At 42.1% G+C, this 27,166-nt stretch overlaps 1 protein-coding gene across 4 annotated transcripts in view; it reads right to left on the bottom strand.

Moving 5' to 3' along the window:
• AOPEP (aminopeptidase O (putative)) overlaps positions 1 to 27,166 on the bottom strand; it is a 346,624-nt gene that overhangs the window by 66,225 nt on the left and 253,233 nt on the right. For all 4 annotated transcript variants that reach the window (XR_003612126.2, XR_015766844.1, XR_003612127.2 and 1 more), the window contains exons 12-13: positions 9,452 to 9,514; positions 8,976 to 9,050 (exon numbers count right to left, since the gene is read on the bottom strand). Coding sequence is in view for 1 of the 4 variants with exons in the window: in XM_028122247.2 (XP_027978048.2) it covers positions 8,976 to 9,050; positions 9,452 to 9,514 (138 nt within the window). In the remaining 3 variants the exon portion in view is untranslated. The remainder of the gene's footprint in view (positions 1 to 8,975; positions 9,051 to 9,451; positions 9,515 to 27,166) is intronic.

Below are 27,166 nucleotides of genomic sequence, written 5' to 3'. Positions count from 1 at the left end.
AACTGCACGTGAGCCAAAGGGAAATACTAATTTCCCAGTTTCAGTATGTTCTCATGAAGACAATCAGAATTTTGAGAACTGAACTGATGGTATCCTCAATTCTACAAAAGCACAAAAATTGAATAAACTGGAATATTTGCATCCTGGACTCATCCTGGAAAAGCCTTATGGAGAATGCAAAAAGCCCAGAGAGAGAGGACCCCCTTTCCTTAGATATCCAAACTGCTCTGTAGACATACTTGTACCACTGATAGAGGATGGATTCAATTCTGTTTCCTACTTTATACAATTTTTTACATTCAACTGTAAACTCGTTCGGGACTGTTTTCCATTCATTTCTGTACTCTGTACTCCTTATTCAGGGCTTTGTATGTTGTGGATATGTGGTGAAGTTAGTAAATAAAATGTTCAAATAAATATAGAATTTAATAAGGAATGTGTTAACACGGAATTACAGGCAGTATTATATTTCTAGCATTGGGTTTTCAAATCACCCTGATTTGTAAGTGTCAGCAGAATTTCTATGATAGGTTCCAGCCTTACTTGCAAAACATGGATGAATTTATTTTTAAAAATCACATATTCAAGTAAAGACACTAACATTATTTACATGTATGTCGATCAAAACCCTATCTGTGCTTACAAATCAGGTAAAAGCATTAAAATGGATTCAGTTAATTCAGTTACCCAATTTCCCACCATAACTTCCAGGCTGCATGTGTAAAGGGTTGCTTTATCCAAACAAGGCCCAGGCGTGGAAACTCGAGTCCAGGGTAGCCTCAGGTAAAATGCATCATATACTCATGTCCTTAGTTTATGTCACACTGGTTTGAATTTACTTATCCACATGCTGCTTTGTAAATGATCTTTGATGTGTGTGTTTTATCTCCTATGGCCAGAAATGACATCTCCTGTTTCTCTGGTATTTTCCAGCAGCTTCTTACACAGGTCTTATGTACAACAAATCCAAGAAAACATGCTGGCTGATTAGAACTGACTTGGGTTTTCGGCTTTCATTATCTGAAAAAGAGTCCTTTAATTTTTTTCCCTTATGTATTGTACTGTGCACAAACCACGATCATGTAAACCCAGTTCTGTGTGGGAAACTAACCTATTTCAGGCAAGAGTGTATGAAAAATAAAACAGAGGAGTTTTCTCCATGAGAGGCTTTCAGAAAGCACCATTGGTTTTAGGCCAGTAGTTCTCATGCATGGGCACAGAGAGCCTGTTGACCACATGCAATCGGCGAGCATTTATATACTGCTAAGATGGAGACAAAAGACTTCAGAGGATCCACTTTAGATTTCTCACAAATATAAAGCCAACTCCATTCCGACTGCCATAAAATGAAGTACTCTAAATTTTAAAGTTCCTAACAACACGGGACTTTGAAGAGTAACAAGAAAGTAAAATGAATTTAAAATACTTTATATACAGTATCCTAGCTGGTCTTCAAATCCACTCTCTTGAGCAGCAAAAAAGGTTACCATTATTCTCATTTTACAAATGAGGAAAATAAAGGTCAAAAGCCATTTGACAACTGGGAAAAGTAACCCACAATGAGACATATTCAAGTAACATTTTTGGAATTTAAAGAAAAAAAAAAAATCTGGGAGAAAAGACCAGGTCACTCTGAGGGAAAGAAATGAGACCAGCGCCAAGACAATGGAGTAACATACTCAAGATACTCAAAGAAAACGTGAATCAAGAATTTTATATCTAGTTGGACTGACCTTCACGTGGAAAGAGCACAAACTTACAAACATGCAAGAACTCAAAAAATATAGTTGTCCCACGCTCTTCCAGAGAAAGCCACTCTAGAACTAGCTTCAAAAAACCAAAATCCCCGAAGATCAGTTGTATGAGGGCAGCTGATGAACAGTATAGATTTACTTGCAGAATTAAAGTTATGTGATTTTATAAAGCATATGGTATTAAGTATATAAGGTCTACATGCTCTGACATCATAAATCTAATACAACTATCAAAAAAAGGGAGGAAATGGGAAGACTATATAAACGATAGCATCAGCCTGTTGACCATGTTAAAAGTATTTATCTGGAAGCAAAAAGACAATACTTCATATCACATGATAGAAAATAAAGAGAGGAGGGACAAGAAAAGGTTAATATCTAATTTCACTACTGCTCACAGTAGGAAAATCAATAGACAAGAGGGGAAAAAAAGTGAAGAGAGATCAAAATGTATTATTATGTCAAAGTAACCATTAGAACAAAAATCCAAGCCTTCTAAATAACAAAAAAGGACAAAAGAAAAAAATATATCATAAAACTGTATGAAAGAATCAAGGCTAAACATACTCATTAATTTTATAATTAATATACACTGGCTTCACTGGCCTATTAAATGAAAGGATTTTCAGATGAAAGCAAAAGTCAAGTGACAAACCCAAGGAGCACACAATTTGGTGGCAGAGTTGGGACCAGGCCTGGCTCTGAGCTCTCTGTAGAGAATGGATGAACGAGATGACCCACAACAACCAGGAAAGCTCTACCAAATGTGCTCCAATGAAAACTGCTGTCATTAAAGAACAAAATAATTAAATAAAAACTGGGACGTTACAATTTCTTAAAAACCTAACAGCCAGGTATGACTTAATAAGGTCTCAGCGCCATGAGCCGGATTCATTCATCTAATTCATTCGACAGATATTTTTCGAGGCTGCATGTGATCAGGCCCTCCTAAGTGCTGGAGATAGGAGGCGTGAGTGTCATCTTTGCTGTGTGCAGACACCCAGAAATACAAATGTAGTACAGGTTGGCTGTACTTAAAGGTATAGTGTCTGCCTCCTAAAAGAGAAAATGAATGGAAACCGTAACAGGCCCTAAACTACGCTGACACCGGTAGGTGCTACTACAATAACGCATCTTATCAGTGCCAGATGATACCAGGCACAAAGCAGCGGTCATTAAAATGCCTCAGACGCGAATAACTGCCAAGTAAAGCATTCTATCACAGGAACGTAACGAATGCTTCCTATAAAAGTAACTAAAAAGTCATGAAATTGTTCTCTGCCCGCCTCCCCTTTCCAGCCAAAACTCATGGTTTATATTAAAATGGCTTTCATCTTTCATGGCACAGAAAAGCTGATGCCTGCTGGCATCGAATCTGCTAAAATCAACAACAGTGTAATTATCTGCACACTTTCAAGTGTTTTCAAAATACTCGCTGGTTGGGATTTTCCTCATTTAGAAATGTATGCTTTATGCTGGTGGTCTAAGGCTGTCAATGGCTTGGGTTAAAAAAAATTTCTTTAAGTCTTGCCCGAAGCATTCTTTTCTGCAGCAATTATTTGATTTGTTTGGACCTCACCCACTTTCAGAGCGTCCGCCCCAGTCTACGACACCCTCCCAGCATACTGCTGGTCTGTGGTACTACTTTAACGGTGCATTTACATGAGCGGATACATGCAAAGCACTCAGAACACTGCTTGACACATGACAAGTGTCAGCTATTATTATATTAATAGTTCCATTCACAGATTCTTTTGAAAACACGTGAATAAGTGCGTGAGGGTAAGCGGATGACTATACTTTAATTTTCTCTGTTGTGCTAGTCGAAAATGGAAGGGGTATTCTCAGAATATTTTTTATCAACTGCGGATTCTTAAAAAAATAAATCTACGGAACAGATGAAAATTTAATGGTATAAAATCAAACAGATCAGACTTCCTTCCTGAGGCTACCAAAAATACATTTTATCAGCAATTCTTCCTTGGTCCAGCTTTAAAAAAAAAAGTGGGGGGGGGGGGCGCAGAAAAAAGCCAAGATCTTGTGAAACCAGATCTAACTTGAGACCTGGGTACAGAGAATTTAATAAATTATGTATTTGTTAGAGATTTACAAGGAAAAAAGGGTGACCCACAAATAAGACCCAGTTCTAAATATTGCAGCAATAAAATAACGAATTGCATATTAACAGCGCTGTAATTACTTTTTGTTTGGTTTCTTTGTAATTACTTTTAATAAATTACGCTGCCTCTCCCCATCACTCAAGTAAGTTGTCATCCAAAGGCACAATCAGTACAACACAGGACACAAAGCCACTCACAGATAGGGAGGGCGGCTGGTGCCTCAAGAGCAGTGACTCATTAGAACCCATAAAGCTTTTCTATGGAGATCAAGTATCAATGAAGCTATTGTCAGAGATTACAGCTATATAAATGTAGACTAGTTATGAATTCTCACAGGGCAAGAGCATTTTCGAAAAGAAGCAAGGGCACCAATGCCTGGGAAACCACTCAACACCAATGCCGCCTCAGTTGCGTAAGAGTGGCTGCCTGAAGCCTACCACTTTGCTGAATGTGGCGTAGTTCCTATGAAGTGAAGGGACCCTTGGTTCAGCCCTCTCTAAATTCATCTTGTGCCATTTTGTCAAGCTTTGTATCCTGACGGCTCCAGACTCAAGCCTAACACCGTCACCGTCTGCTGTTACAGGTCCAACTGAGAGCCAGATAATTTTTATTAGTCTTAAACAGTTTTCCAGAAATCATAAACTTAATATAAAACAGACCTCTGTCACAGAAGACAAACAGCAGTAAAGCACTTTGTTAAATAGTTTAAAATTTGTACCTACCTTTAGCATGTTGAATATTTCAACATTAGAATTGTAATAAAAGCATTTTCTTAGAACATATAAAAATTTTAAAAGGAACAATAAATGGGGCAAAATTCATAAACCAAATTGGGTTTTATTCACAATTTTTTAAATGTGTAAATTATTACTCATACCAAGATTATCACTGCAGTTCAGAATCAAACGAATGGAAAGGGCAAATGAAATAAAAGTGAGAAAAAATGCTCCAGAATCTAAGAAGCATATTATCACAAAGAAAATAGTGCCCGTGTTTGTTTTCTCAAAGACTCAGAAAACAGAATTTATCATTTGGCTTCAACTAAAATGGCCATTAAATACAATATAAAGTTCACATTTCACAATCATCTTTCTAAATCTTTGTATGTTTCACTCCATAGTTCAAGGAAAACATCATAAAATTTTTCACAATTTCATGCTATAGAATATTGTTTTTTAGGTTCCGGCAGAAAAGAACAATTAGGTTACCTTAAAGGGTGCTTTTGTTAGAAACCGTTTGTACCTACTGTTGCTTATGACTCATCGTAACACAGGCCGAGACACTCACTCTCGCCAAGACCACTAGCTTGGAAACTATCACACGTAAAGGATGGGTTATTAATAATAATAGCCAACCCTAGTATTCCTGATTTTTCAGTGTTTGAAAGTTTGCCAATGCATAGTTGTGACATCATCATATATACTTGTTGATGACCAGAAATGAGTATCTTAAAATTTATTCTCTGTACATTATCACATATGCATAAAATAGGACTTCAGGTATCTCTTTTGAATCTGAAAACTGGCATTTTCTTCTTCTAAAGGAATCCTACCTCATTCATATCCCCAATATACTATTTATTGTTCTATACTATAGTATTACTAACCCTTAAAAAAACTATTTAAGAACTCTGTATTTCATGTATATTTATAAAAGTATATTATCCCTTCATCTTTGAAAGTGATGGGTAATTTGCATTTATCTTTGAATCGGTTAGAGATAAAAGCAGAAAAAAAATTATGTTCCTCTTCCAAAACCAACAGCCATTCAGCAACATCTATTAACATTATTTTTAAAAATAGACACCATACAGTTGGCTGCTGCCACCACCACTGTCTCACCACCTCTCAAAGAGCAGGCCGATCCATTCCCCCCGGCTGTTTGTGTGGTTGTTCATGTTCTCCTTGCCTTTCCGTTGCACAAGTTATTCAAACTAAAGGAAAGGAATGTGAAATAACTGAAGAAGAAAGACTATCAGAATGGAAGAAGAAAACACCTGAGGACCAGAGGCAAAAGAGAGGTGAGTTTTGTCATTTGAAATGAAGGAAACAGAAACCAGTAGGAAGGAATTGAGTTGCACCAGTGGAAGGGGGGTGAAGATGTGAAGAGAAAAATAAAATGAAAGTAAATGTCAGAGAAGACAAAAGATGTGTCAGGCAGACCGATGTAACTTCAGGAAGAGGAGAGCTAAAACCTGTAAGACCACACAGCTACCTGGTGGGGCGGGAGGACTTGAACAGTAAGCAGAAGAGCCAGGAAAAGGCCAGGAGAACATTTTAAATCACTTCTCCGGGTGGTACCTCTCACTCACCCCAGTTTACTTTATTTCATTATTCGTTATTTTAACCCACAGCTGAGAATGGGGTAAGTTTTGTTTTGCTTCCCCTTCTGAGTTCACTGAAAAACTCAACCCATAGATCAGGCTGTGCCGACCACTTAGCACCTTCGAGATTTTCTTTAAGGGGGAAAATAAATATCTCCTGTAAGATCACATTCACTACCTATAATTCCTCGCCCGTTGCCCACTTCCAGACTCTGGCCTTGCACTGCTGCTGTTTTCCTTCCTCAGGCAGGTCAGACGACTCTGCTTTCCACAAGTCAGTAAATACTGGAGAAAAAATGTCCCGACCCTCCCACAGTTAAACACAGACTAGTTAACCAAGTTCAGTCATCTGGGCTGAATCCTGCGTGAGCCTGAAAGATATAAACAGAGACTGGGGGGATGGAGGAAGGGCAGCGTGCGGGAGAAGTGGGGCAAATAAAACAAAGTAGGCAAATAAAGGCAATGGGCAGACTTAAAATTATGCCTACCAGAAATGACTAAAACTCATTTTCTTACGTTACAGTAACAGAAAATGAATAAAAGCTGAAAATACCATAGTTTTATTTCAATGTTGTAAAAAAAAAAGATAGTGGATGCGTTAAAAAGGAAAAATTAGGTTCATTTGCTTCTACTTATGGCATGGTAGACATTTAAGAACATTTATGAAACTCAACAGTGAGTTAACTACTGAGGTTCCTACTAATAACAGGTCAAATCATAGCAAAAGGTTAACACATGACCTGGGTTTAAATACTCATTACCACACAGAATTCACTCTGTATTTCGGACAGACACTCGGGCAATCGGGGTATGGCACCTTGGCTACCCGCTGCAGGGTGGCTTCTGAGCCTTTCAGAACTTGTTCTAATACCCTTGGTCACTGATTACACTCCCTCTCACCCTGCCCTTGAAAATACTGCATGCTTTGCCTCAGCGAGCTCCAAACCCTTTCCTGGGTGCAACAGAGGCAAAACAGTGGGCAAAGGGCTTGGCTGCCATGCAGAGCCAGGAAGAAAGATTAGACACACTGATAATTAATATTCTCTGATCCAATTCTGAAATGTCCCATCTTCTGGCCCTCTCCACCTCCCCCTCAAAGCTAGTCAGCTTTGAGCTTCAGTCCTTGAAAGGAAGTTCAGCTTGTTGGTCCCAACCTACTTTATTTGTGTCCTCTTTAAAACTGCTGCCCACATTTTCTAAGAAAAGTCAAACGTGCGCCCTGCTCATAAGCTCTAATAGCTCTAAGCCTCTATCGAGGAGAAAGGCTCAGTGAAGAACCCCATTTTCTTGGGAGGTGAAATCCTCAGTTCCCTCCTTCTCATTCTCAGAAGGCAGTGGTCAGATCATGGGTGTCACACATGTGGTTACTTCAAGTTCAGATTTTGGGGGTGATGGTAGCTAGTAATCCACAAAGGTAAGGGCTTCTCTTCATTCATGCCTGACATACTGTGCATTTGGGTCATCATCTTTTGGCTTAAAAAATAATAGCCAGAAAATATTTTTTTGAAATGCTAAACAAGCCATAAAACTTCTTCCTTCTTTGGACATTTTATGATCTCATTCATCACCTCACAGACATTTTTTAAAACACCTGGAGCATGAAAGTTAAACAAACACAACCTACCATAGCATGCCGAGGTATGGTCAGAAAACTCAAGTCTATTCAAAATGAAACCTTTTTCTATTACTGTTTAACTCAAGTGACAGACATGACTGTTTAAAAAGGTAAGGGCTGGAGTACCACTCCTCACTGACTGACTGTCTCCCTACAAATGACCAGGATCGTAGGCCAGTTCTTTCCCCAATTCTCTTAGAAGCTGTCCTTGGTATCCTTACATGCACTCTGAAACTTTGGAATCACCTTCATTATGATGTGCTTTGTGCACATTCTCGGACGCTGCAATGCCCATACTAAGGCAACACATCAGAGAAGTTGGCAGCAATGCTATCAGCAAGAATTTGGCTTCAGAATCAGGAGTGATTCATCATACATTCTAGCAGCAGAAAAACAACACACATCTATTTTAATCCCTTGGTGCTATCAAGAATCAAGAAACAGTACAGTAATTAAGTAAACGCAACAAAAATCCTATCTGCTGTAACACTGGTAAAACATTACTCAGAAACAACATACTACTTACCTTATTTCATAATTATTTATTACAATGACAAATCAAGTTTTAATTTAACACAATTTCAGGAGAAAATAGGTAGTCCAAACTTCTGCAAAGTAACATACTGAAATTCTAAATTTAGAAAAACAAATTTCTCATTTGGCTTTACAGTAAATAAAATGCCTCCTAGTGTTTCAAAAGAAATCCACTTCTTTCAACTCCCTCCATTTTTAAGATTACTCTAAAGTCTAAAGGCTAAACGAGCGAGCGTGCTACTGTATCTATCACAACCAAACAGAGAAACCTGATATTGTGGGCAATTTCAGAACACCCCCCCTTTTTAGAGGTACCTTAACAACTGCATAACTACTACTAACGGGTCTAACATAATAATGGAACCCGCTTATGTCCTATTGCTCTATTTAATGAGCATGAAACATATCTCCATCGCGAGCCATTCTCTTACTTCCTGAGAATATATTATGTCCATGATTATCAGAGATTATCAACCAATATTTCTGTACAACCATCCACATCATTTTACGACTTACTGTACATTTAATTAAAACTTAAAAACTACTACTCTATTGTTATGACCAAGTCCTCAGGGGCGTAGGGGGAGATTTCTCAAGAACTCCACCCAGTGCTCTTTCGGGGACCCTACCTTTTCAAACACTTCTTCAGCCTCCCTTCGTTTCCGTTTTCGGGGTCTCCGGTTCACTCGAATCCATTTCTCGACCTGAAGTTCAAAAACCACAGAGCGATTTAAACACGACGACGGGTCGTGAGGGCCATCCCTCTGCGTGAGAAAGAAACGACCGACGGCCTGGCGACGCAGCCTTCCAGGGCTTCACCTGGGGAAGCCCCAGGCACCTCCGGGCGGCCTCAGCGCCGGGGACCCAAGAGACGCGCGGGTGTGCGGCGTGCTGAAGCCCTGACCTTCGCCCGGGCCGCTCCCTCCGGTCACCGGCCCGGTCGGCCACCCGCGCGCCAGTGCGCGCCGGAGCCCCCGAACGGGGCCATCTTACCCACCGCTGTCGCGCGTCGGCGCGCGGGGAGCCCGCAGCACCCGACCCACCGCCCGGAGGGAAGGAGGAGGGGGAGGGAGGGGAGCGCGGGGAGCGCGCCTCCCGCACTCACCTCGGCGCTCACTTGCCGCGCGAGCCCGCACTCAGCCCCGGCCTGGCGCTCCCTCTGCAGCGGCTGCGGGGGAAGGGGAAAGAGTCAAGTTTACCCCGGGAGCCGCCCCAGCCTCCCTCCCCGGCGCCCCACCAACTCGGCGCGCTGACCCACTACCTCGCCCGCGGAAGGTGAGGGTGGGAGCGAGGGCCCCGCCGCCCACGCCCAGCGCCCGCCGCCCTCCGCCCGCCCGCCGGAGAGCAGCGGGCGCGCGGGGCCCGCAACACCTAAGGCGCAGCGCGGGCGGCGGGGCGGCGGCGCGGGCGGAGGGCGGGCACTGGGGCGGGGGCGGGGCCAGCCTTAAAGGTATAGGCGGCCGCGCCGTCCTCCCTGCAGGTCGCCCCCGCCACAGCCCCCGCCGGCGCGCCGGCTGTTTTATTGTTCTTTTTCCGAACGTTTTTCTTCGTCTCCCCGCGCCCCGCCCGCGTTCCCGCGCCCTCCCACGCGCGGACCGACCTGAGCGCACATGCCTTACCTTTCCAGCCCCCATCCCCTGCGGACCCGTCGGGACCCGCGAAAGGGTTTCTCGGCCGCGGTGCGAGCAGGAGCGCTGCCCGGCCGCAAGCGAAAGGGCTTAGCTCGAGAAGCTCCCCCACCCCTACCCCCGCGGCCAGCCGAACTCGCTCCTCGGGTCAGAAACCTAAGTGTCCAGATGGCCTTCGCGGAGCGGAAAGGAACTTTCCTAGTGGGCTTTTTTCCGGGAATGGATTAGACGCCATTAAGGAGATGTTTTTCAGTGGCCCCTCCGGACTCTGGGGCGGTGGCAGGTGACCTCCCGGGGGAGAAGCCCGGAGCGCGTAAAAGGCGAGCCTCGCGCACCGCCCGCGCCTCGACGGAGCCCGTGCGCTCTCAGTAAGCGCGGTCGGCGCCGCACGCGCCCTGCCCGCGGACTCCCACAGCGACTGGGGAGAATTTAAAAGGAGACATTCTGTCTTCATAATTAGGGGGATAGTTTCCACTTAGTTTGTAAAAGTCTGCGATGCTCCAGATTTTTCCGCCGACACCCAAAAGCCTTTCTTCCCATCCGTATCAGAAGTTGGCTGAACCAGAAAGGGGGTGAACGCTTGGGGAGAACAGTTGGGTCGCACTCGTATTTGTTGATCTTGACCATCCCTTTAACTTTATCGCATTTCTTTAAAGAAAATCTGTCTTGCCCTCTCTTTATTGCTACTCCATCCTTCTTTCAAGATCAAAAGCTTTAGATCAAAGCCAAGATCAAACTCACTACTTTAAATAGGAGCAACTTTGCCACGGAGTATTTTACACAAAGAGGAGCTTCTTAATGGAGACATCAGAGTGGAAAACTTTATTTTATCCCTTCATCCCATATTCATAACTGGACTACTTAAAATAACATTGATGATGCACTTATATGTCCTAAAATAAACAACAGGTCTGCTCAAATGGGGGATTAAGTGTTTGTTTCCATGAATACCAAAAAAATAAATAACTGTAACTCTAGTTAGATAGGCATATTTGCCATTTTTTTATCATTATTAGATAACTACTATGAAATGCATGCTCATTTGCTAAAGATTTTTCGAAGTGGTATCGAATCTCCTTATATATAACGTACAACTATAATATACAATTTCTCCGCTGCAAAACAAATGTATAAAAATAGTTAATGCCTTGCACATCTCCAGCGCACATACAGAGGCAGGTAAAGGTTACAAATGATGAAATGGATTATGTAATTGCAGAGCTGCTTACTTTCAAATGGAAATAAGACCTCAAACTATTTGAGCTTCCACGCTACTAATAACAGTTCCAGTATCAATAGAAATCTATCACTGGTAGACACTTCCCTTTACCCACTAGAATTTTTTTCCTTCGGAATTCACCACCCCTAAGAACTCTGATAAAAAAAACCTTTCAATACTGATGTACTAAAACAGCACCCCAAAGAGACCTTCCTTAAGTATCCTTTTTGTTGACTGATCAACAGTTTTTTTAACATGTAGCCTTAAAAGAAACAAAAAATAAAATTAATTCCAACAATCCAGTAGTGGGAATAGAAAACTATTGAAAATTAAATCATATATAGACTTCTTTGAAAATCTGTTATTACAGATGGATAGTTAGTACTTGAAGGCTTGTTTTCCATTGTAATTCTCATCTGACTGTAGTCTCAAATACACACACACACACACACACACAGACGATTGTTCCTCACGCTAAAAATCCCATTAAGTCACTAGAAAGATCTTAGGAATTGAGACCTGGGAACCCTGTCTTGCTGCCAGTGACAGTCTCCTTTCTTCCTAGTCTGCAGCTCATGGAGAACCTAATGGTTTCTGGCATAAGCTGAGCAAAAGAAAGAATCCTACTGTCACTGCTCCTCTGAGTAGGTAATTAAAGCTATGGTCCACTCTAAGTTCCTCCTAACTCCTTTCCTTTGTACTCTTAAACCCTCATGCGCACTACCACAATCCATCCTACACCAAGAAGCCAGAATAATATTTTGAAAGGTAGTTCAAATGATACCACTTTGCTTTACCAAGAATGCACTTCTTTCTCTTCTCTGCCTGGCTGGCTCCTACTTATTCTCTAGCTTTGGCCTTAACTCTAGAAAGGTCTTTCCTTACTCCCCACTCCAAATTATGTCACCCCCACTATTCCTTCTAATAGCATCCTGTTTATTTCTTTTAAATTGCTTATCTTTTAGAGCTATTAAAAATTATTTTTAATTAAGAGACTATTTTTTAGAGCAGATAACAAAAAATTATGCAAAATACACAGAGTTCCCATATGCCAACATAACACACCTCTATTACTAATATCTTCCATTAGGGTGGTGTGTTTGTTACAATTCAGGAACCAGTATTTGATATATCATTATTAAATAAAGCTCATGGTTTATGTAGGGTTCACTATGTGTTGTACAGTTCTATTATAGCTTTTTTTAATTATTATTAATTTGTTGAATGTCTATCTTCCCAGCTGGACTTTAAACTCCAGGAAGAAAGAGATCCTGTCTCTTTTGTTCTTGATTTTTGTCCAGTCAGTTAAAATACTGCTGGCACATAGTAGATGCTAAATAAATATGTTAAGTAAGCAAATGGAAGATATGGGAACAAATGACTGAATGAACAGCATATGAAATTTCAAGGGGGAGAGTCTCAAGATAAAGATCTTTCTAATTAACTCCTGTTTGTTTCTCCACTAAAATGCCTTATTTTGTAAAAAGCACAAAATTGTGCTTTTTTTTTTTTAAAGAAAGAGACCATGGGACATCAGTTACATTGCGGGGTGCTTTTAAAGTGACCTTTTAAAAAAATAAAAAGAGAAATGAGAAATAAAGATTCTTAATTCCCTCTTCTATTAATCATGAAAACTGTATTCCAAAAATAGGGCAGTGCTAGGAGCTGAATTTGATATAGAATGAAATAGTAACACATTTCAAAATTATTGAAAAAAAATATTTTTTAAAGATTTTATTTATTTGAGAGAGAGAGATTGAAAGAGCACACAAGCAGGGGGAGCAGCAGAGGGAGAGAGAGGAGCAGGCTCCCCGCTGAGCAGGGAGCCCCATGCAGGGCTGGATCCTAGGAGCCAGGCTTATGACCTGAGCTGAAGGCAGACACTTAACCGACTGAGCCACCCAGGCGCCCCATTTTATTGGAAAAATATTAATTCTTTTTTACTGTGTTCAATATAACCTCAACACATTTCTCCTTTTGCCTACCTAAATCTCCCTTTCTTCATGGGCTGACCCCAATAAAGGTAGGGTGTGGAAAAACTGGAGGAAGGGTACTTTTTTAAAAATTGGAATTCTGGGGATGCCTGGACGGCTCAGTCGGTTAAACGTCTGACTCTTGATTTAGGCTCAGGCCATGACCTCAGGGTCGTGAGATCCAACCTCTGCCCCCACTCTGCTGGGCTCTGTGCTGGGTGTGGAGCCTGCTTGAGATTCTCAAACTCTTCTTCTCCCACTGCCCCTCCCACCCTTCCCTGCACACACGCTCACTTTCTCTGTCCCGCTGTCTCTTTAAAAATAAATAAATAAATAAAATTGGAATTCTGTAGACAGGGATGGATACTCTAATAACTATCTTTAAGAAAGTGGTGAAAGCACTTTAAAGCTATCTTTTAAAAACAGATGTTTTCTATTTGAAGTATGTTTTAAAAAAATGTTTCGTCTAGTAGAGATGCAAGTTTTGAAAGGAAGTTGTTTTAAGAAACTTTGTCAATGCAGTTTGTAATAGCTGAAGACAATTTCAGAGGCTAAGGAAAATGCCATTGCTTTAGAATAAAAGCGTTCCTTAATCTAGTGGCTGCAGATTACTTTTAGAGAGAAAACCTTTTTCTGTCCCTCCTCCTCCCCCTCCTCCCCCTTCTCCTCCGGAAATGACTCCTTTCATTGGAATACGGTAGTGATATCAATTTCATATTGTTAATATGGATGTGTGCTTCTGCTTCATGAGGAGCTACAATCCAGAGGAATGAGAAGCAGCAGCAGGCCTTCCTAGTCACCTAGAAGGCCAAAAGGGCGGACAAGGGGAGCCCTTTAATTAGTCCAAACAGCCTCAGATGGCAAAGTACACTCACTTGGGCTCAGGAGAGGAAAAAGTATCCGCTATAAGAAGTCGAAAGATCTTTTAATACCAAACAATGTAGAGAGGTTTCAGAAGAGCTCTATAGCCAACATATATTGAGTATAAATGAAAAAGTTACGCACCTACACAAAACTGGAAATAAAATCAAGATTAGTTTAAGTTGCAAATAATAACAAGGAAGTAATCTTGATTAGGGTCAAAGTTGTCAAATGTCTAGGTCTTTAAATTTTGCTCTACCCTTTTAGAACGTAACATTCCTTTAATGATATCTTTGATTTTAGAAAAATTACCATTTCTATTATTGCCCATTTTGTGTCTGTGTTAGAATGAATGCCTAATTCTTCTTTCTCAAGAGGATTTTGGCCCTGCTAAATGGACCTCTTAGTGGAATCCTTATAAAGCATGGTTTTCAAAAAAGGAAATCCTTCCCACATTTGTGCTGCAGTGAGCTGGCTAAGAGAACCTCTTCCTGTCAGTCATCATAACCCTGGACTCACTGTTCTTCAGAAACTTGTACAGAGCTTGCCTGAGGGAACATGCTCAGCTCTGCCATTTCTAGATCCCCTCTGTGAATCTGATAAAGCATTAGCTATCAGCTTTTGGCTCCCTAGAAAAAAATACACCTACAATCATGCACAGTCCCCTACTCCCTTCCCACACACACATCAACTGTCAGGAGGTTTACAGATTTTTCTGATTGCCCGAACCTCTACCCTAGATGCACTAAGATCCTCTTGGATTAGAGCAGACCACCACACAGCTGGCCCAGGACGACGTCTTACTGGTGCTCTGTGAAAGTCCTTTTATCGCGTTATGTTCTGGTAAGAAGCCATCAACCTTTATTGAGGTGCATTATAAGAAACAGCCCCATAAAACCCATCCCTGTGTTTACCGTAAGGATACTTTCAGAGGATTGTTTATTACATTAAATAGTAATTTTCTGAGAGGACCCACAGGGAGCCTGGTATCAACATCAGGAATAGCTGGACTCAGGCACCTGGTTTGTTTTACCTCATGAACACTGCAAATTGATTCCTTTTCCCTCTTCTAGAAAATTCTGTGCCCCTACATTAAACCAAGCATAAGAACTTCAAGGGGTGCATATTGTATGATAATTTAATTCCTGGCCCCATCTTATTTTGCTACTATTATTTTCACATTTCTTTGCTTTTTATATTTTAATTTATTTTTATCATGCTCTATTTTGCTTTAGAAGCTGTCTTAACTCCATTTTGGGCAAAGAAGAGTATGAATAAATAAAATATTCTGAGTTTATTTTTTCTTTCTTTAACTTTCTTTTTCTTTTTTGGGGAGAGGAAGAGGTTCTGGTAAAATGTGACGGTTCTAATATTTCTCTCCATTTAAAAACACTTAGAAGTGAAGCACGGAAGGTAAGGACGTACTATTACACCCTACTTATAAAATTCAAGGATAAGAACTGTTAAAAAACAAAATAAAAGTAAATATACTATTATACAAACATGGTGCTGAACTACTATAAAAATGTTAACCAACCAAGTATTTTACCTCTTTTGATATCGAAACCAGAGGAAATAGGTTTTGACCTCGGGAAGAAGAATGTAAACTGGATATAGAGACAGGTTAGTCACTTAACAAGCATATTGAGAGCCTACTGCAAAACAGGGCACTAGACTTTGTGAACACAGAGCTGAATAGACACCATCCCTGTCTTCAGGACACTCATGTGACCAGGCAGTAACCTGGTGTAGTATAAGGAGCACACAGATAGCCTGTTGGGTTGGAATCCAGGGTCTGCCATATATTATTAGTTGTGTGACCTCTCTAAGCCTCCTTTCTTAGAGACTTGTGAAGATCAAGGGACACATGTGATGTGCTTATAAGGGGAGGCAGTTGTTACTTACCAAATTCTAGAAGCAATGCAACATCACTAGAAGCTGGAGGGAAGTGACCTTAAGACACAAAGCACCCAACTGCTACATGTACCAGAGACCATGGAACCTCAGAACTGGAAGAAAGAACCAGAGCAGCCAATTCTGTAAGGACTGAATGGTTTGCCAAGTGCTTCCACATACAGACTGCACTGTTTGTTTCTCACATAGTCCCATTTTCAGGATGAAGAAACTGAGTCTCAGGGAATTTTCGTATCTCTTTTATATATATATATTATTTTTAAGTAATCTCTACACCCACCATGGGGCTCGAACCCAAGATCAAAAGTCACACGCTCTACTGACTGAGTCAGCCAGGTGCCCCAAATTTTTATATCTTTAGGATTTAATATTGGGTAGCCCTTAGATCTCCAGGCTGGAAATGTAGTACTCTTTCTACTCCAGCATGAGAGCTTAGGGAACATCTAGCATGACTGTCTCACTTTAAAATAGTTGCTTATGATGTGGATCAGATCAACCTCAGATCAAAACACAGCCCATAAAATATTATCCCATACCATAAAAGTCTATTGCAACAGCCATTTCAGAAAACAGACATTGTACACCCCCTTCAACATCTGTATGACTGCAATTCTTTACAGGAGCTTAACATTCACGGATATTCTGACCTTAAAGAGTTTCACAGGTGAAATACAAAGTTATGTAGGGGTGGCATTAAATCAGAGGGACCCCTGACTGCTTATTAGAATCACCAGGAGGGTTTATAGATCCCAATGCCCAAGTGGCATGTCACATCACTGAAATTCACAACTTGAGAGTGGGACCCTGCATCAGTCCTTTTTAAAGCCTTCCCCAACCCCACATCTCCCCCAGTGATTCCACTGTGCTGCCAGTGTTGAGAACCACTGGTTTAGATCATTTTAATGATGACCTATCTCTAACAAGTTACTATTAAGAAATTCCAGATGTTTAGGAGACATCTAAATTTCAAGGTCAATGCCACAGAGGACAGCCATCTATTAAGTTCTATTTCATTAAGTCTCTGGGTAAACAGCAGACAATGCTGGGCAGGATGGGCTGCTGGCCTGACCCAGGGTAGCAATTCCTACTGCTTATACTTAAGGATAAACTTCTGGGCAAGATTAGTTAAGTACACACACAAACACACACACACACACACAAGAATTAAAAAGAAGTGGATCATCTCAACACTAACCAGAAGGGAGGCAAGAATGAATGGATATTTGACTTTTTAGAGTTTTTTTCCAGGTTCATGGGTAATACAATTCTGGATCCGGAATGAAAAGAGCATAGATTCTTGTCTTTCGGGGAACCCGGAACCCCACATATATATGAGGTGCTATTTCCCACTCATCCCCTGTACACAGTGTTCTAATCATGTCAATGGCTGCCATCTATTCCCTGGAAACAAATATTTTGCATTTGGAAGACTGCTGGCTACAATTAGGGGACAGTGTGTACCAATGGAAAAGACCTTTTGTTATATGCAAAAGCTACTATTCCACACAGGTTGATGTTCCTTAGTGTTGGGCACCATGCTCTAACCAAATGGGCTTCCTTATTTAGAAAAACACACTACAAGGATGCTATAGGAAAACTACTCTGGCAAAATGCCTTACAAAAGACATTAGTTACTAATTATTTAAAAGCGCAAACATATATGTTAACATTTCAGTAGCTTGAAAAGCAAACACTCATGTCTAGGTCCCTTTAGTTATTCCCTAAGGTGGATGGATATGCTATCTGTAAGTATATGCACAAGGAGTGCCTTGTGCTTCATGGTGCCTTCAAGGGAAGCTATGCATTGGGAGTCTGGGGCCCCAGCATGTCTCTTTTTCTTTTTCCAGCATGTCTATTTTTAAAAACATTGGCACTCAGACTGGCTTGCCTGTCATCTGGCCTTCCAAGAGAACCCAATGAAGTCACAATTTGCAAACAAGTACAATGGGCCTAAATCATCCCACCTCTACTCAGAAGTAAAATCCATCACAATTTCGGGGGGGGGGGGCAGAGGAGGGCTGTCCCAAATATAAATACTATATGGGAAAGAGCTATTTTCCAGAATGTTTGTTCACCAAACGTTTAGATCCACATAAGAGGTATTCCAGGACAACAACGAGAAGGGCCAGAATTAATTGGTTGCTAATCTCTTTACTTTTTGTAGGATGTTTCCTCCAGCAGTGGATTAAATCAATGTTTAATGCTACACAGTCCCAGCTGTGTCCATATTAGGAAAGCCCAAGCTCACATCTCTTTCTCGGTGAAAAAAGGATCCGTCCTCCCTCCTTTTGCTCTGCTTCCACCCCCTGCGTGTGTAGGTGGGAGAGTAGGAGCTGGGGAATGTGAACTTGATCCAGCATTGATCAGCCAAGCAGCAAACTCTCATTGTTCTTTAGATACCAAACATAACTTCTCTCTACTAGGGATAAACCCAGCCATTCTGCATACAACACGGCTTTTGTGCTCAGTAGTATGAGAGATGAAAAAGAACCACCAAGAAGAACATTAAAGCTTTATTAGACTCATCATAAACACCTAATATATAAACTTTGAGAATCTACCCAGTGAATTTATATTCTTATTAATATTAGGTATGTTAGACTCTCTTAAACCTACCAATCTTCTGGTCATTTCTGTTTTATGATTATGGATTTCAATTTATAGCATAAATACTGCCGTCTACTTTAGCTTTACTTTCTATTTGAGCCTTTCTTATCTCACTGCCTTGCTCTCTGAGGTTCAAGGGCATTGGAAATCATGCTAATGCACAACTAAATACGCTGCTGTTGTTGTTTTTAAGTGCTGTCCTATGAATGTGGTTTAACCATCTCTGTACAAAGCCGTATGTAATGAGAAATACACAGTTAAGAACCTAGACCTAGGCACCCTCCGTCCTTACCAGCTAGAAGCTGTGTAACCTTGGGCATGTCACACAACATTTCTGGGCCTATAAAAAGGAGATTATGCTATCTGTTTCGCAGAGCGGTCCTGAAGATGAAATGAGACAGCACATAAACCAAGAGGCACAAAGTAGACCAGTAGATGCTAATTCCCTGCCTCTTTGCCCCCAGAAACAAAAGCCTGTCTGGTATTTTGAACCTAAGTAAACTTCCAAAGGTCTCAAATAACTGAGTTGTGACATCATAATAAAAAGCCTCACCTGACCACCACACAGCCGTGTCGCCTCTGATAGAGCCCATAGTGACAGTGGCATGGCTGAGCTACTATAGGCAAATGCCTGTCTCTTTCCAAAGGACTGGTGGCCATAAGGAAAAAGTTCTCTTTCTCATATGCCTTATGATAAAGGAGATCATTCTGTTTCCAGTCCCATCGCACTCAAAACAATAAGCCCGCTGTTCTAAGAATATCAGAAATGAAATTTGGTATTTCTACATTGTTCTCTGAAGGTACCAACATGACAGGTGCTAGATACAAAAACATCTGAAATCCTAATAGTAGCTACATGCATTTAACAACAATGTAATAATTAAGAAGAGAGAAAGATTAAATTCACAAATACAATTCTATACAGAGCCACCCGATCTACATGTTCTTAGATTTACCCATTTACAGTTTAATTCACTAGAAGCATTTATGCAAAACCCAGGCAGACACCCCTCAGTTACAAAATCAATGACAGTGACAAAGAAACATAATTTGAGGAGAGACTCAGTGAGAGCTCCGGAGAAGCCAACCTTGTAATAAGTATAATCAAGAAGAGTCTCAAAGAGAATGTATCTTTGGTTGGCCACATGGAATATGAAAAGTGACAGCACACACAACTGAGGGAAAAGGAAGAGAATATAGAGAAGGGAAGATGGAGCCCCTGGAGGGAAGGCCAGAGGAGCCGCCGGACATGGAAGGAGACCTCTCTCCAATGGAAATAGGCCATGGGGGTGAAGGCATTCTCTCCAGCCCATCCCTAGTATTACTTGTTGCCCCGGAGTTTCAGCCCCCAAGTCTGATGCATTGACTCTGGCCTCCCTTCCATGCATTTTCATGCCAATAAAATTGCTGAAATAAAGAAGTGAATTGTGGAGCTGTGGGGCATAAATAATGTCATATTGGAAGGTCAGGGCTAATAACAACCAGGATGCCCTTAATGCTCTTTAAGAAAAACCATCTGATCTATACAGCCCTCGATGTGGTTTGAAATTCCCTTAGCCTACAAAAGAAAATATTTTTAGCATGTAGCACACTTTGTAACAGACATATAAATGCACTGAAAATATAATTTTAGGAAAGCATCTGGGTTTGATCATTTCTTGTTATACCTCCATGCCAAATAGGTTCTGCTTTCTCAATATAAGGAACATGGCAACATTCGGCCACAAGCTCTACAGCGATCACTGTAGCAAGTTCTCATAAACATTTCACTACTGGCTCTGCTTGGTTTTATTTTTTAAAGCGGCAAATAATCTACAGATTTAAATATAAAAGCAGCATAAAAAATATGAATTTTTTTGGCCCCAATGTCTTCCCCTCCTAGAACTCACTGGATCATCTGGACAAGAATTTGGCCCCAATGTCTTCCCCTCCTAGAACTCACTGGATCATCTGGACAAGAATTTGGCCCCAATGTCTTCCCCTCCTAGAACTCACTGGGTCATCTGGACAAGAGACATAAATGAGTATTTACTTTTATGTCCCAAAATGTAGCCTAGAAATAATAGTTGCCACTGTCAGAGGTAAAACTAGCCTGCAGCTTTTATTGATCTGCAGGCATTTCAAGACATTGGCAACCTGAGCAAAAAAATTTTTTCACCTCCTGCTAGTCAAACAGGTTACTATCTGTGAATAATTGATTTGCAATAGAAGCAAATGCCTATTCTTCAATGATCGACCAGCCTAAATGCTCTTGCAGATTGATTATTACCTGTGATTTCTCCCAAGAATCTTTCGTATAGCAATTTTCCAGCTGAAGAGAAAAGAAATGCACAGACAAGGTTTCTTGATAGCTACCTTTGTAAAACACCACTCAGGAGGAAACATATGAAAATTCTCCCAATACCAGGGCACCTGGGTGGCTCAGTCATTAAGCGTCTGCCTTAGGTTCAGGTCATGATCCCAGGGTCCTGGAATGGAGCCCTGCGTCGGGCTCCCTGCTCGGCCGGAAACCTGCTTCTCCCTCTCCCATTCCCCCTGCTTGTGTTCCCTCTCTCTTTCTGTGTCTCTCTCTGTCGAATAAATAAATAAAATCTTTAAAAGAAAAAAAAAAGAAAAAAGAAAATTCTCCCAGTACCACTCCAAATTAAGGGCAAGTTTCCAGTCTGCGGGCAATTCAACAGATTCCCAGGTTGGAGAGGGAGACACTTGGAGGAAAAGTCAATCCAGACTTCTCTCCTCTCAGAGCGACCAGGCTCATCTCGAAGGAGCTCACACTTCAGCCAGCTACTGGCATAGCATACAGTAACATGAGGCAAAAAAGCAGCTCTGGCCTTCACCCAGGCCAGCCCTCTTCATTCCCCAAAGAATCAGTGAGGCTTCAGAGAAGGCAAGTGGCTCACCCAAGGCCACACAGCTTAGTGGCACAGGGCTGCTTCCAAAGCCGCATTTGATGTATCAGTTGCTTCCTTCGTCCAATATAGGATTAAGTTCGCAGAACAGAAGTTCATTACAGCATCCTCTGTGAAAACAGCAAATTGGATACAACACAACTGACTCTCCTTTCCCACCCAGCCTCTACTCCCGCTCTTTGACCTCAAAATAATGCGGCTGTGCATTTTATGCATCAAATTGTCTGGACCGTACTTAGATATGGTGGTGGCAGTTATAAGTAGACAGGATCAGAAGCAGAAACACTGAGCTTGCAAAGGCCCAAGCTGGAGGACTGGCCTGGAAGGAGAGGGTCTTCTGTTGAATGAGCTGAACACACCCACTACCAACCACCATCACAGACAACTGCCATACAAAGAAATGCGTGTGCCATGCACGCTACCCTTCTTAAAAACACATACGGATTTGGGCAGTTTGACAATCACTGACGGTTATCCTGACCCGTGTGATTACACTTGCTGCTGGACCACCTCTGGGCTGTGCCCTCAAAGCTCTCCTGCTCCGGGTCAGGGGAGAGGACAAAATGAGGGCAAAAGCCAGGGACTCCAGCTGGTATTGGCTTTTGAATGCAAATAAGAAAATAAAGGATGCATCCCTTAAATGCTTTAGATGGTACATAAAGACACTTCTTTGTTTGACCAATTGCTTTTTCTCACTTGTTGTTTTGGTGACCTGATATTTATTACCTAATTTAGTTTCCAACTCAAGGGAGGAATAGCTCTGTCTTTCTAAAAGCAAAGACCTCAACTAATCTCTACACACACTCATATTCATTCACACCAAAAAAGATACCGACTCTTCAATGCAGTAAAGCCCAGAATTTCCTATGTAAAATAGTCAGATACACAGGGCTACTACCATTTAGATAGCCACATGGAAAAAGGATGTACACACCACGACACATATTTATGGAAAAGCCCTGGAAGGTGGGTTTCATATTACTGCATGCACAAAGCACAGTTTTGCCCACTAAAGAATAGTAAAGAACAGATTCAGGAAGAAGAGCAGTCATTAATTACATTAAAAATCATCAGTGCTCAGAGCTCCCTGCTGTATTCATTTATTATGTCTTCATAGGTCTTGTAAAAATGAAGGCAAGGATGGGTTCCAGCTGATTTGGATTAAAAGCAACCTTGCTAAAAACACAAAATACCTTAGTTGAATGGACAGAGGGCTGAGGGTCCCAGATCTGAGCTGGGGCTCTGCCGCTAACTGGGGCTACCAGCTTGGGCAGATCAGGCCACCACTCCTGGGGAGAGAAAATGAGCTCCTCACCACGACTTGCTCCTGCCTATGATTCTAAAGCAGATTGAAAGTCATGCAACACCAAAAAACACTAATATTTAACCATGAAGCAATAGGGGCCACACCCAAGAATTCTATACCATGCACATAGTAAATATACACCTATTTTGTACGACATAATGGCTCTCCATAAAAGAGAAGGAAAAAAAGCCCCATGTTCTAAAATCAGCCAAGTGTTCCTAATAGCTTTCCTTGTCAGCAGGTGGCTCTGGCGGCAGGTGCTCCGGCGAAAGACCCCGCGAGCATGGTGGAGGGCCACCGTCAGAGCGGCTGCCCAGAGGCATGGGATGCAGCTGACAATGCTGTGCAATGTCAAAGCGCCAAGGGGCCCTATGTGTGTGTGCACCCATGTGCACAACTCGCTGCACTGCTGGGTCTCAGGGCTTGCCCCAGGCGTGGCAAGAGCATAATGCAAGCGTTAAATAATCTGCCTTTGATGAAGAGTCTACCAGAATGTCTTCAGGCTAATAAAACAGAGAATAGGGGCAGTTCTTAAAAAGTAGAATCAGATGTTTTTCTATTGATGTATACGTTTACCAGCTGATGCTGATATCTTTGTCCTGATTCTTTGAGTTTACGTTGCTCCTTCTTTCCAAAGATCTCTCTATGAAAAAGCTAAAGCACCACTACAATGAAGTCCTTTTAAATGGTATCACTCTTTATGATCGCTGCAATGTCCTTACTTAAGTGAATCCCTCTTGTGGGTGCACAACTGTATGAACCTGAAAACCAGGTAATGTCCACATGTCCAAACATGGCCCGCCAGACTTTGCACCTTGAGGACAATTAAACTGGCTCCCGTGCACATGAGCTGGCTGACTTGTGACCCAGTGGGGCACAGCCAAGTCTCCTGCCTCCAGGCATGCTGTCTTCCAATGGACTTGGTCTCCCAACTGAATGTGGCAAACAGAGAAGTCAACTTCTATGGCTCCTCTCAGGTCTCAAACTCAGGGCAGAGGCCCCTTGAGCACACCTTGAATAATGGCTGGTTGCAGATGCCCTCACGGCCATGGGCTCATGGGCGGGGCGGTGTCCTGTCAGCTTGTAAGCCCACTGCCAGCACAGTGCTTGGCATAAGGGTTGAGCAAATAAACCAAACCATAAAGCCAAATATTTGGATTGCTTGGGAGGAATATAAAACTAAAAGATTCTAAGAGTTTAGATTATACTTAAGGAATAAGAAAACTTCTATTGATTCAATATATTGCAGAATATAACAAGATTATGGAGTCTTTCAGTTGGTCCCAGTCCTATTTACGGAGATCCTTGTTCACCGGGTATGGCCTGAGTCCAGTATCTGTAGAATTTTTGTCTTTTAAGTAGGCTCCACACTCAATGTGGAGCCCAACGTGGGGCTTGAACTCATGACCCTGAGATCAAGACCTAAGCTGAGATCAAGAGTCAGATGCTTAACTGACTGAGCCACCCAGGTGCCCCTGAACCTGTGGTTTCAAACAGCTTCCTGGATGATTCTGATAATCAGGTCTCCACATAACTGGGCTAGGTGGCCTCTAATCCGAGTCTGCAAAGCTATGCTTCCAGAAAATACCTACACCTATCTCTTTATTAAAAACCATGTGTGGGGCACCTGGGTGGCTCAGTCAGTTAAGCGTCTGACTCTTGGTTTTGGCTCAGGTCCTGGTCTCGGGCTCTGTGCTCAGTACTGAGTCTGCTTGTGATTCTCTTCCTCTCCCTCTGTCCCTCCTCCTTTCCCTCTCTCTCTCTCTCAAATAAATAAATAAAATCTTAAAAAAAGAATGAAAACTATGTGTGCACAGGCCACTACCAACTATCTCTTATCAATTGGATGGAACCAAGGAGACTTTTCAAAGCTAGTGGCTTATGCTTCCTTTTCCTTCTGGTTCAAAAGGCAAGCAAATATTGTTTTTCTCTCCACGGTGCCACACCCTGACCATGTCTGTGTCCATCTGGGCCGGTTCAGAATTTTTATTCTTTTTAAAGAAACAAGTTCTCAAATGCTCTTTATCCACCCGAGAGAGCCATTCCCATATGCCCTCCTCTGAGCTCACTTTAAAAACAGATGTCCAATCTGAGATCCTGAAGGGTCTCAGACCTCAGTCTAGGTCAATATCCTGAGTTCTCCCTCATCACTTAGGATTCAGGCATGTCACCTGTATTACATGAATCTGTGCTTGTTTCACATGGCTGCCTACGTATTTCTCTGAGGGCACCTGTAGATATTCCTTAGCCCATTACATGTGCTTTCTAGGGAGACACCACTGGCCATCTAGGTACTTAATGATGCTTTTTAAAAGCATCCATGTAAGTGAACAGCTCCAGGACCTGAAAGTTCAAAGTTGAAAACCAAGGGGCAAAGGTCTCTCTCACTCTTCTTCTCACTCCCCGAGAATCCCTAGTACCTGAATGGAGGGGAGAGGCTTCGCCTTTCATCCAGGAGTCTTCCTTCTAGCTAGGCTGCTGGCCCACCTGCCGAGGGATGTAATTGCCGTTCAAGTATTAGCACCCTTTTACATGCCTCTGGTGGTCCTCTGTGGCTCTTGAATCTTGTGGGAACCCTTCAGCATCACATCCAAGTTCCTGTGTAGTCTGGCAGTGTCCTACCTTACTAATCAATGCCCTTTGCAGATCCTGCTCTCTGTGCAAAGTAGGCAACAATAAGCCTGTTCCTAACAAGCCTGTCCCTAACAAGGGGAAAGATCACTACTCCAAGTTGTGGTCACAATGCATTCACCTGATGTATTTTATCGCTACAAAAAAAAATGCACTGATCCTTCTACTATTCGGGGGGACAGATGACCTTGGTTAGAATGTGGCAGAGGCTGGGGACAGAGAGGGGGGTGACAGTGAGGCTGGCTGGGAGGGTGCTTTCCCCCAGCCCTCCCACCGGGAAGCTGTCTCCATTCCTCTCCTCCTGGGGCATTACCCACTGAGCCTTAATCATGCTTACGACAAACTGGTTCATCAGCCCCCTCCCATTATTGAGATCTGATTCTCCCCAGTGCTGCTCAAACATGTATACTCAGTTTTCCACCCCTAGATGCTGGTTCTGACTCTCCACCTGCCTGAAATGGCCTTCTCCCCTATGTATCCTTCAAGATTGGCTTCAAATGGTACTTCAACCCTCCCTGTTTCAACAAATGGGAAACGACCTCTTTCTTCCGAATGCTAAAAGTTAGCATTTTTCACAAGTTATTGCTTTCTGCCTTAGGTCGGTTACTTGTGTGTCTATTTTCCCTACTGAATTATTAAGCATCTTGAGGGCAAAGCCTGTGTTCTCTCATCTTTGAGTCATCCACAGTGCCTCAGAAAGGATAGATGTACCAGCTATATTCATGGGAAGAAGGGAAGGGATGGGGTAAGGGGTAGGCACTGGAGTAGGAGGTAAGATTTCAGACCCTGGAAGTTTCCTCTTGCAAATCTCATCCATCTGGTCTGGGATGCTTGGCAGTTCTGTAGAAACCTAAGCTCTGACACAGTTACAAAGGAAATCTTCAAGGGAGAGGAGACAGTTTTAATCCTTATTATTCACTTAGAGTCTCATCTTAGATTATTGTGAATGAGATTCAAATTCTTTCTGGAAATTGCGTTTTGAAAGAGAGAGAAAAGGAAGGAAGGACACAGAACTTTCATTTGGGGCACCAAAGGAAAATGTCTCCTGGTTCATCGTGGTGCCTTAGGCTTTGAAGAGGTCAGTGCATTTAGACAGTGTCAGATCAGATATCCCCAATAATACACAATGCCCAGCACAGACCTTCAGTTACCTCGTACTCTCCAGGAGAATTGACCCTTCCTTCCCACATTTCTTTCTCTCTCATTCCACAAGACAGGATATCATTTGGGACCCCAAAAATCTATAGACCCCAAAAATATTCATCCATAGGGGAAAAAAATATATAGTGAAGTTGACTTGAGTGATTTTTATTGGCCATTTTGAAGGGATTCACAAGAAATGTAGAACTAATCAGGGAAGTATTGGGAATAAGCATTGTTATGCACTGCATTTCCCCCCCAAATTTACATGTTTAACTCCTAACCCCTTATACCTCAGAATGTGATTGCATTGGAGATAGGGCCTTTAAAAAGGTGATTAAGGTAAAATGAGATCACATAGTGGGCTCTAATCTAATTGACTGGTGTCCTTAGGAGAGAAGATGAGGACAGAGATCTCTACACACACAGGGGAGAGACCATGTGAGGACAGAGGGAGAAGGTGGCCGTATGTGAGCCAAGGAGAGAGGCCTCAGGAGAAACCGACCTTACCCATACCTTGATCTTGGACTTCCAGCCTCCAGAGCCGTGAGATCATAAATGTCTGCTGCAAGGGATTTTGCTATGGCAGCCTGAGCTAACTAATATGAGCACGAAGGCACAGATGCCAAGAA

Source organism: Eumetopias jubatus, unplaced genomic scaffold, assembly GCF_037043125.1.
Source record: "Eumetopias jubatus isolate StellerSeaLion01/CBP00866 unplaced genomic scaffold, mEumJub1_p1.0 scaffold_15, whole genome shotgun sequence".
Lineage (NCBI taxonomy): Eukaryota > Metazoa > Chordata > Mammalia > Carnivora > Otariidae > Eumetopias > Eumetopias jubatus.
This window is presented reverse-complemented; position numbering and strand designations above follow the sequence as displayed.